This window comes from Trifolium pratense, linkage group LG2 (assembly GCF_020283565.1).
Source record: "Trifolium pratense cultivar HEN17-A07 linkage group LG2, ARS_RC_1.1, whole genome shotgun sequence".
Classification (NCBI taxonomy): domain Eukaryota; kingdom Viridiplantae; phylum Streptophyta; class Magnoliopsida; order Fabales; family Fabaceae; genus Trifolium; species Trifolium pratense.
The window spans coordinates 14953286-14965497 of NC_060060.1; the positions used below are offsets into that span (position 1 = coordinate 14953286).

At 30.8% G+C, this 12212-nt stretch overlaps 1 protein-coding gene across 1 annotated transcript; it reads right to left on the minus strand.

Annotated features, from left to right (window-relative positions):
• Positions 1-1958: 1958 nt before the first annotated feature.
• LOC123904249 (collagen alpha-2(IV) chain-like) lies at positions 1959-2849 on the minus strand. Its single transcript, XM_045953937.1, has one exon. The coding sequence runs from the start codon at positions 2847-2849 to the stop codon at positions 1959-1961; it is 891 nt and encodes a 296-aa protein (XP_045809893.1).
• Positions 2850-12212: the final 9363 nt, after the last annotated feature.

A 12212-nucleotide genomic window follows, 5' to 3' on the forward strand; every position in this document is an offset into this window, starting at 1 on the left:
TTGTTCTGATCTCTGATTTCTGATGTGTACTCTTTCTTTTTGCCTAATTTCAATTTTCTAGATGTATAGTCCTGGTATTTTCCCACCTTCCATAAGTTGCTCATTTGGTGATCAATTATATTTCGGATTTGGTAGTACTAGTTGACTCTTTCTTTATTAGCAATTCCTCACTACATGAATCTCTTCAAAAATTGGTATTCCCTATTCATGAATTTTGTTGTTTAGGGATTTAATTCTTTGGGGAAATATCAAGAGTATAGAGAAAAAACTGACAACTGAAAAGAATTTACCAGTTCAGAATCCTTTTGGAAAAGATAAGAGCCAAGAGTTCAAGGCCAATTTCAATTTGCCAAAATACAATTTAACAAAGATGAGTGTGGTGGTGTCGTAATTCTCTATTTCTACTCAATCTCTAAAATACAAGAACATTAAATTTGTGTAACACAAAACACTATATGGTTGTAGACGTCATACACTTTTTAAAAGTACCGGCACACTTTAGTATAAGTAAGTATACCGGTATGTATTAAAGTGGTAAGTATTAAAGTACCAGCACACTTATATTAAAGTGTACCGGTAAAATTATACTACATCAGTCAAATTAACATACCGGAACAATGTTTGCGGGGGTAGAAGCAGTTTACCGAAAAAATTATAAAAGGACAAATTAAAAATGGTAAAATATACTTAGAGTAAAACAAGGGTAAAATGGAAATATTTTAAAATATGTTGGGGTAGAGAGATAAATGTAGGGGTAGGAAAAAAAAATTCCTGCAAGTCGCCCTTGTCGAGGTAGTAGTGTGGGTGTAAATAATGGGCCATAAAATACAATAAAAATTGAAATTTTCTCTTTAAACTATTCATTTTGCTCAAAACCCCCTTCTCTCAAATTTCAAAATGCCAATTACTAGTATTGTATGAAAGATACGTTCAGATCAATCAGTCTACAAATTATCTTCCACTCGCTACGTTTCGAAAGTTATCTTCCGATCCGTATAAACGTAAGATCAGAATAACACAACAATTGTCATATTTGTTTTATGTGGTTTCCCACTCAAAAAACTTGAGTTCTTCACATCCAAAATATAAGTATAATGTGTTGATTTTCCACAAAATAGCATCTTGATCCGATTTTCGCCTTCAATGACCTATTGTATTATAGGAGGTGCCCTTCCCAAGGCCAGAGGACTGGTGACAATTGAAAGTTCAGCTCGATGAAGCAAAAAAGTAAAAAAGAAATTTCAGCGGTTAGGATCGGTCTTGTAAAGAATATACTATATTATAGTCTATTATATTGTAAATACTATTTTTTTTAAATACTACATGCAATATTGTAACTTCTATTATATTTTTCTTAGAAGAGTATATAGACGGAATAACTGAAACTTTAGTGCCCCAGAGCATGCAAGTCACTATAATACAAAAATCAAAATTTGTGATCAATGTAGACATAAAAAAAATCCCATGAATTTTTTATTGTCTATAAATTTTGTGACAAAAATAGAGTCGGATATCAATGTTATTATGATCTTACGTTTATACGGATCGGAAGATAACTTTCGAAACGTAGCGAGTGGAAGATAATTTGTAGGTTGATCGATCTGAACGTATCTTTCAAACAATACTAGTAATTAACATTTTGAAATTTGAGAGAAGGGGGCTTTGAGAAATATGGAGTTTAAAGAGAAAATTTCAAAATTTTAGATATGGAAAGACTCACCACATAAAAACAAAGGAAGAAACCATCAACCTTCGTGAAGATTTATGTATAACTTGATAATTGCATAAATTTGAACTCAAACAGAACATCACAAGTCAATAAACAAGTTATGATTTTCTTTAATTTGGCAAGTAGTTTTATTAATCAAATTATTAATACAATCATTATAACTAGACAGTTCATGATGAATCAAGCTTTGAATCATAGTTCATATAAGAACTCGAAAGTCTAGGATGTGCTACATCAGGTTGCTAGGTCCCGAATCTGTTGGAAAGAAAGTGTCATCACCATCCTTATTATCGAAACTTGGAAGCCTAGGATGTCCTACACCAGGTTGGCTAGGTCCCGAATCTGTTGGAAAGAACGTGCTATCACCACCCTTATTATGGAAACTTGGAAGCCTAGGATGTCCTACAGCAGGTTGGCAAGGTCCCGAATCTGTTGGAAAAAAAGTGTCATCCCCACCCTTATTATCGAAACTTGGAAGCCTAGGATGTCCTACACCAGGTTGGCTAGGTCCTGAATCTGTTGGAAAGAACGTGCCATCACCACCCTTATTATCGAAACTTGGAAGCCCAGGATGTCCTACACCAGGTGGGCTAGGTCCCGAATTTGTTGGAAAGAAAGTGCCATCGCCACCCTTATTATAGAAACTTGGAAGCCTAGGATGTCCTACACCTGGTGGGCTAGGTCCTGAATCTGTTGGAAAGAAAGTACCATCACCACCCTTATTATCGAAACTTGGAAGCATAGGATGTCCTACACCAGGCGGGCTAGGTCCCGAATCTGTTGGAAACAATGTGTCGTCACCACCCTTATTATCGAAACTTGGAAGCCTAGGATGTCCTACACCAGGTGGGCTAGGTCCCGAATTTGTTGGAAAGAAAGTGCCATCGCCACCCTTATTATAGAAACTTGGAAGCCTAGGATGTCCTACACCAGGTGGGCTAGGTCCCGAATCTGTTGGAAAGAAAGTGTCATCGCCACCCTTATTATTGAAACTTGAAAGCCTAGGATGTCCTACACCAGGTTGGCTAGGTCCTGAATCTGTTAGAAAGTAAGTGTCATCACCACCCTTATTATCATCATTTAGAAGCCTTGATGCATCCATTGAACCGATGTTTTGCATGATAGTAAGGAGAAGAAAAAAAGTTAATACCATGTTTTTCTCTGCCATGAAAGCTCTTTAAGCTATAATGGATTAAAATTGCATACTAGCTTTTGAATAAATAGAGAAAACTAGTTGTGATCTTTAGACAAAATAAAATATAATGCAAGTGATCTATGGTGAGAGTGAGAGTTGTATTTAACATTATATAGACTTCTTTTTGGTCAAAAAGTTTTCTATATACATAAATTTAACTTATGTATATAAATGACGTTTGACTGAAAAAAAAATCACATTTTGCTTTAAGATAGTAAAGTAATATTAATTAAAAAAAAAACTGATATAATATATATACTTTTATTGGATATATGTGTTAAAAGTTTATACAAATTATTCATATTTATTAAATTTTCAAGAAAAAGTACGGACAAAAAAGCTATAGAAAAATAGAATAAGTTCAAAAAGCATTAATCAATTATATTTATTTTATGGAATTATAATAATAAAATTTCTTAATTCATTGGTTAAAAAATTACTCAATTTCTACTTTTCCAATTTATATAAAATTTATTGAAATTTTGCCCAAAATTAATAATTGACAAATATTCTGTCAGCGATAACATTACATTAAGTAATAACATTAAATATTATAAAAGGGAAGTGTTTTTTTTTTTTTTGAAGACATAAAAGGGAAGTGTTGAAAATATATCTTCCTTACAATGCATATTTGTATTTATTTCATTAGCAGCCTAAGTATTTTTTTAATATTGTATGAGCTGTAAAAGACATAGCTAAAAGAAATATATTTAGGAAAATAAAAATTGTAGAAAAAACTTTGCTTAATTATTGAAATGTATGTTCTTAATTATATATCCAAGCTGTGTTTTTTAGCCATTTTCATTAAACATATAAATGAAGATGAAAATATAATTTAGTTTTTTAATCTTTTTACTAATTTATGATTGTTAAAATTACTAAATTTTTTTTTTTTTTGGTCAAGACTAAATTTTATATAGTATAAATTTAGTTGCTTACAAGTAGCTAAATTTTAGTAAATAATTTTTTCTTTTGAATAATAAAAATCAAATTTGTTTTATAATATCTTTTTTTACCTTAAAAGGACCTCAATTTTTTTTAATTCGCGTTTAGACCTCAAATTGTGTTGGGCCGACACTGCTCATAGTCTTCTTTGAATGGAAGGTCTCAACAACTCAGGACTAATAGACTTGTACTAAATTTTTGTCTAGTAATAAATCAAAGTTTTTTTTTTTTGGCAGAAAGTAAAAAATCAAAGTTTGTATCCACAAAGATTGAGATTAATTAAAACCTTAGTAATTATAAAATTACTTAGTTGATAAAGAAAGTGTGGGGTTTGCATAAACAATATAATTGGGTTTGCAATTTTGACAGTAAAATAACATAAAAGTTAACAAATAATTAAAAGCGATTAGGTCATTTCGAATCATTTATTTTGCACTACTTGGTAGTTGCATCTATTTCTTATAATTGCTTGTTTAGTACTCCCTCCGGTCCTTTTTATAAGAAACACTTTGGAATTTTTATTTGATCCTTTTTATAAGAAACACTTTGACACAATTCCATTTGTACCCTTATTAAATACAATCAAATAATTCATTATAATGTTAGTGCATTAATTAGAGAAGTCTATTTTCCATGCTAGTCAAAGGTTAGTTTTGGAATATAACATAAAATGTTAGAATCATTAATGAGAAAATTTACCTTCCTTGGTCTGTGTGATTTTGTCAAAGTGTTTCTTATAATAAGGACCGGAGGGAGTATATATCATGATGAATTAACAAAGTAGTTATGACTAATGTCTTGGGCTCTTGGCTCATAACTCTCTCCTTTGATTACGACTCCCTAATGTCTTAGGTGGGTTAGTATTCAAAGAAGGTTTTAAAGAATGTTACTTCCTATATAATCACAATCACCAACTTGATATGTCTAATGTAATTATTTATGCAACTCATACATATTTTATTCCAATGATGATATTACATTTTGAGTATCATACATTAATGACAAATGGTAATGTTTTGACATATATGAAAGCTATTAAATTGAATTTATGTACCAAAAATAAAAATAATAATAACATTAAATTGATTATACGGTACCTTATTTAAGGTACCAGTATCATCAATTTTGATACTCTCCGTGTCGCGTCATGGAACTCCAATGATAAAAAAATTAAGATACGGTATCATTAGTCTATAAAACTCTCTTAGATACCCCTACTAGAGATGCTCTAAAATTATGATGAAATCAACACAACTACGAACAGTTATAGAAATCCACACAATTAGCTTTGAGTGAATGTCTTATGGAACATAAGACATCTAGTATGCAAGAAATCCACACAATTACATGTACATTTATAGAACATTCAATTTTCGGTAAATATAGCTCAATTGATAATTTTCGGTGAATAATCTTTTTTTTCCGTAAAAAAAAAGGTTATTTTTATAAAATCTACTCAAAAGCAATTATTTTCTTAAGTCCAATTTTCAACGGGATATTTCAAAATTCAAATTAATATATACTCCAGTAATTGGTTACTTATCAATTTAAAACCAGTTATTTATGTAACCAAAAAAAAAACCAGTTATTTATCGGATTAATAACGATTATTTATCTTTTAAAACTGTTTTTTAAGACCAAATTTTGCAAAAAATTCAAATTTCTAGTAAAATTTGACTTAGTCCTCTAATCAGCCACCTAAACCAAAATTAAATGTTGAATCAGCCTGCAATAATTGCTACTCCTAAATTAAACAGTAATAAAAACAAGCACCATATACGCAACTACTTTAGTACCAATGCCTAATTCAATAACAAACTAAAATTGATATCGAAGGCTAAACCAATATACCAATGGAACAAATATTGTGACATTAGGGAGAAACTGGTATGGTACACAGTTTCATATCACATTACTTAAAAATCAATGTTAAAAGTAGTTTATATACAATACGACCTGCCTTAAGACTTCAATTTAACAAAACACGTTTTACAAGAAACAAAATCGTGAAAGGCTCGCACAAAGGTAAATGTTTCAAACAAGCCCCAATTTAGAGGGGCCCATTATTAGACCCCCTAATGAGCCCCAAAATATCATGCCCCATTTTAAATTTCTCTATATTTATTATTTTAGGCCCAATCCTATTATATTTTTTAAAATTATTAGCCCCCTTATTATTGTGCCTAACACAGATTCAAAAAGAACATGTTTTGGAAGAATTTTAAAAACTTATTATCTGAAAATTGTTTTGGAAAAATTTTAAAAAAAAAATTTGTGCAAAAAAATTTGAAACTTTTTTCCGACAAAAATATCGTAACTTTTTTCACGGAAAAAATCTTAAACTTTTTTCCGACAAAAATATCGTAACTTTTTTCCTGAAAAAAGATCGAAAACTTTTTTTCAAAAAAAACTACAGAATTGTTTTTATCTAAAATCGAAACTTTATTCCCCGACAAAATTGGGAATTTTTTTGTCGAAAAAAAAAATCTAAACTGAAATTCAGGCTGGTGGACAGATGTTGTGACAGATGCTACAACATCTTATACCAGTACAGAACACAATAGACAAATTAAATAAGGACATAGTGACCATCTCACAACCCGAGTGGTTCACTTTACACCAACTCTCCTAGAGAGTGGCTCAAAGACACGAAACCCTAAAAGACTACATCTTTGATATTCTATTTTTGCTTCAAGATTCGGTGTATAAAACTAGGTCTTGAATCATCCTTATATAGGCAGAGCTTTGTGGGCTTTAATCAATATTCTTCTTCTTCAAGAAACCTTTATTAAAAACAAATCTTCCACAAAAATATTTTCCTCAAATATTTTTGTTTCCAAGAAACCTTCACTAGATATATAATAAAATCAAATCTTCCACAAAAATATTTTCCTCAAATATTTTTGTTTCCAAGAAACCTTCACTGGATATATAATAAAATCAAATCTTCCACAAAAATATTTTCCTTAAATATTTTTATTGTCCATAATTATATTTTTGATTATAAGGCGGTTTGTTTTATTTGTTACAAAAATATGTTTCAATATTTTTGCATCAAATCTTTTAGTTGAAGAAATATTTTTTTGGAGTAAATCTTTTCTCAAAGAAATATTTTTGGGAGTGAAGAGTTTGTTGAAGAATATCTTGTGAGCTGGTCATCGCTTTTTTTCCAGCTGTCAACAAAAGATTTACGAGGCTGATTTGTTTCTCAAGTTTCTCAAGTTTGTTATAAAAGATTAAGGAATCAAAAAGATTTGATTTGTGTCAGGTAGAAGTTCCTAGGTAGAAGTTAGCACAAAAATATATTTGACACAAATCAAATCTTTTTGATTCCTTAATCTTTTATAACAAACTTGAGAAACTTGAGGAACAAATCAGCCTCGTAAATCTTTTGTTGACAGCTGGAAAAAAAGCGATGACCAGCTCACAAGATATTCTTCAACAAACTCTTCACTCCCAAAAATATTTCTTTGAGAAAAGATTTACTCCAAAAAAATATTTCTTCAACTAAAAGATTTGATGCAAAAATATTGAAACATATTTTTGTAACAAATAAAACAAACCGCCTTATAATTTACTTGCAGTGGAAGACGCGTTTTAGCTAGCTGGATGATCACGAACTTTATTTGTAAATCAAATCTTCCAAAGATTCAAAAGAGAGTATAACGCGCTTAAGCTTCACGAGACACATGTCATGTTGTACGGACATGCTACGGCATCTTGGTCCAACAGTTGGCTGTTGTTGTTTTTGCAAAATTATAGCCAACACTCAAAACCCAACATAAACTTTTTTACCAAAAAAGATTGGAAACTTTTTCTGGACAAAACTCATGAATTGTTTTTATCTGAAATTGAAACTTTTTTCCGAGAAAAAAATCGAAAATTTTCCCCCAAAAATATCCGAAACTTTATACCGAAAAAATTGGAAACCTTTTATCCGAAAAAAATATCGGAAATTTTTTCCGAAAAAAAATCCGGAATTTTTTTTTAATCTAAAATAAAAAAAATTCCCCGAAAAAATCAGAAACTATTTTCCGAGAAAAATCGGAACTTTTTCCGAAAACATAAGAAACCTTTTTCCGAAAAAAGATCGTAAACTTTTTTCCCGGAAAAAATCGAGAACTTTTTTCGGAGAAAAAATCGAAAATAATTTCCGAAAAAAGACCGGAAACTTTTGTTCCGAAAAAATCTGAAACGGTTTTTCCGATAAAAATATCAGTTTTTTATGAAAAAAACTCCAGAATTGTTTTTATCTAAAATTGAAACTTTTTTCCCCAAAATAATTGGAAACTTTTTCCGAGAAAAAATCGGAAATTTTTTCCGAAAAAAGATTGGAAACTCTTTTTCCGAAAAAATCAGAAACCTTTTTCCGAAAAAAAGATCGTAAAATTTTTTCCCCGAAAAAATCGAGAATATTTTTTCTGAGAAAAATCAAAAATAATTTCCGAAAAAAGACCGGAAACTTTTGTTCCGAAAAAATCTGAAACGGTTTTTCCGATAAAAATATCAGTTTTTTATGAAAAAAACTCCAGAATTGTTTTTATCTAAAATTGAAATTTTTTTCCCCAAAATAATTGGAAACTTTTTCCGAGAAAAAATCGGAAATTTTTTCCGAAAAAAGATTGGAAACTCTTTTTCCGAAAAAATCAGAAACCTTTTTCCGAAAAAAAGATCGTAAAATTTTTTCCCCGAAAAAATCGAGAATATTTTTTCTGAGAAAAATCGAAAATAATTTCCGAAAAAAGAATTGAAACTTTTGTTCCGGAAAAATCTGTAACATTTTTTCCGATAAAAATATCGGAACTTTTTTTTGAAAAAACTTCAGAATTGTTTTTATCTAAAATCGAAACTTTTTTCTGATAAAAATATCAGAACTTAGTTCTCAGATTTTTCTGAATAAAAAAATAAATTGAGACTTGAGGCCTATATTTTATCTTAGGGGGCTTAATCTTTTTGGAGCCTATATAATAGTGGGCCTATTTATGTTTATCATATTTGAGCCCCTTCATATTGGGGCTGAGCCCAAATTTACGTGGCCCTCTAAATTGACAGCTCTACACAAAGCCCAAAGTGGACAATACCTCAAAATGTGATGTGGCTTATGGGTGGAATGAAGCAACTCTAAAGCATGGCTACTCATAAAATGATAAAATACTCGTACTGAACATGTTACTAGTACCGATACACATACGGTACCGATACGCATACAGTACTCGTATCGTACATATCATTCAATACTCATTTTTGCTTGGTTGAATTGCGCTGGTAAACATGGCAACAGTGGAAAAATAGCAAAAAAATATTTAAATTTTTTATTACTTTTCAATTATCTTTCTGGATTTTGATAGAAATTGTGCACATAGCCGGTGTACAAAAAAAGTAAAAATCTTTAAAGCATAACAGTTGTAATTCACTTAATTTTTTTTCAATATTGACATTAATGTACTCTCGTGAGTATTGTACCCGTACCTTTACATCGAGTCCAGATCAGCTTCATTTTCTTATGCCCCATTTTGCTCCAGTTTTCCTACCGATGAGTGACATATGGCAATTAAAAGTTCCAATGGCTGAGATTAAAAGCTGAAATGTAGATTAACATTTTTTGTTTACTACGCTCCCTCTTCACTCTTTTCATAAACGCAGTGCCAAAGCTCCACCACCACCACCACCACTGTGTCTATATCCTTGATCTTCATCTTTCTCACACAATTACTATTTTAGATCTGAAATTTTGACCCAAATCTTTTGGATTTGCATTTTTTTCCAAATCATTTTCTAGCAATAATCTTGGTAAAGAGATCTGAAAATTTTCCCAAATCTTTTGGATTTGCATTTTTAATTGCCATTGAAAATAAAGATTGTATGTTTGTAATTAATTTTATGCTTTAATATTATAATTTCGATTTTAGGGATGACAAGCTTATGCAATTAAAGGTTGTAATTTTAACTGGGAAAACAAAAACCAGAAAAAGAAGGTATGGTGGATCAACAAAATACAAAATAAAAGAACAAGAAGAAGATGAAATAGCATCTGTAACTTGATAAAAAGATGGGAGAAAGTGGAAAACAGCAAGCCTGTAATCGCCGTCGAAGCAGTGCCGTAATGACTTTACTTTTGACGGAGAAGAGAGAAAGGTCATTGAAGGAGAAGGAAAATGTTGTTGTTGATTTTTTAAGATTAAATCTGGACCATTAAAAACCTTCATTGACACATGGCAAACATCTATAAGAAACTGGAGCAAAATGGAGCATAAGGAAATGGAGCTGATCTGGACTCCTTTACATCATAGCTAGAGTAATAGTGAATTGTGAAGCCCAGATACTCCAAAATGGTGAAGTATCGTGTCCGATACATACTCGAAATCGATATCCGATATTTTCTGATATACGTATCGGAGAAGTATCGGGAATTAATATTATTTTTTAAAAAAATATATATAACCGATATGTGTCAGATACTTCTCCGATACGCGTACCGGAAAAATATCAGTCAATTAATGCTCTTTGATGATGAAAACGTAAGAAAGGAGACTGATACAATTCGTGTTTCCTCTTAAATATTGAATGTTAGAGCATGATGTTACCAACTATGTCTTTTTTGGGTAGTACGTTTTTTTTTTTATAAGCAAATTGTTACTCCCTCCGTCCCAAAACTTTAGTCTTTTTGGAGTTTTGCACGAGATTAAGAAATGATAAAAAATGATAACTAAAGTCAATTCTACCCTTACTTTATTAAGAAAGATAAAATATATTTAATTAATGTTTTAACTTTAGTAAGATACAAATGGTAAAATATCACTAAAAGTGCATTAGTTTTTTCAAATGATTAAAGTTTTGGGACAAAACTAAAAAGGTAAAAAGACTAAAGATTTGGAACGGAGAGAGTAGTATATTATATTGTTATGTTAATTTTTCTCCTTGTCATGACTTGAACCCTAGATCTCCAACTCTTTAACCCTTAGCTCAACTAGCTTAATAAGTTGACTTACCCATCCCACTCCCTTTTTTTTTATGAAGGATCCCACTTCCGTTTTTGGGTAGTACTTAACTTAAATATGTAATTGTCATTTGTTTGCTTAATTTGAGTAATTTGAATGTTAATTTTTTATCATTATCGATTTTAGTTATGTTTATATATTGTGCATTTATATAGATTTAATTTTTAAATAACGTATCGCGGCCTTATCGGATCGAGAATTTTGAGAATTTTCCCGTATCACCGTATCGGTGTCGTATCGTATCGGTATCGTGTCACGTATCCGAGCTTTATAGATAGTGAACCATTTTAAGTAATCTTTGAATTCAATCATATTATGTTTCAAGCTGAGACTAATTCTCATATCAACAGAAGAACTTCTACTTTTCTTTTATCAGAAATGTTCTACCTCGAAACAAATACTTTCCGTCATGTTTTCTGTTCCGGACCGAACCAAGCCAAATCTAACAAAGACCAAATTGACTCCAAGTCACTAGCACTTAGTAGACCATAATATAGATGCACCCTAGATATAATAGTCAATAACATCATTCTTTTTTCTTTTTATGGTTTTCACCACCAGTTTAATCTGGTTCGGGTGATAGTTCTGGCATCAAGTGGTTCCAACCCCCTCCTGATCGTAGTTGTGGGGATCGAACCGTGATCCTCCCTACCAAAGTCCTCCAAAGTCCAAACAGGTTATTTCTTGCCAACTCTTTTTAAGGATTCTAGTTAGTGAATTTGTTAAAAATTGTTATAGATGCCAAAAGGTAAAAAATATTTCAAATAAACAAGAAATGACACTTACTAGAAAACACAATTTCACAATATTTGGGACACATAGGGCTATCATTAGTGATTAAGATACTAACTTTGCAAGTAGTTGCTCTGATAAATTTCTTCATAAACACAATGTCACAATATTTGGTCCATTGGTATATTGATTTGTTTTTATTTGATAATCACATCAAAGTGTTTTTTTATTTTTCTATATAGAATAAAAAGACAAATAATAGTATATAATGGTGTATCTTAAAAGTAACAAATGTTCTTTTTTAAGGATGTGATTTGACTCACCGCAATAAGCTCACCAAAAGATATTCGTTGTCCTAGGAATTTTTGCTGCTCTAATCGTTAAAATGGTGGTAGAGGTGAAAATGGAACTTTCCATTAGGTCATTCATTTTATTATTCTTGTTTATTGTTTAAGTAACTTAACTGCATAATTCTAATGAGAAGCTTAAAAATTGAGTCAGGCGTTCAATTTGTTATAAGAATCAAATTTAATAGAGAACAAAAACAAAAAAAATGTGATTCTTAGGTTGGATACCAAATTTAAAAAATTTAAAATGTACCAAAAAGATATAT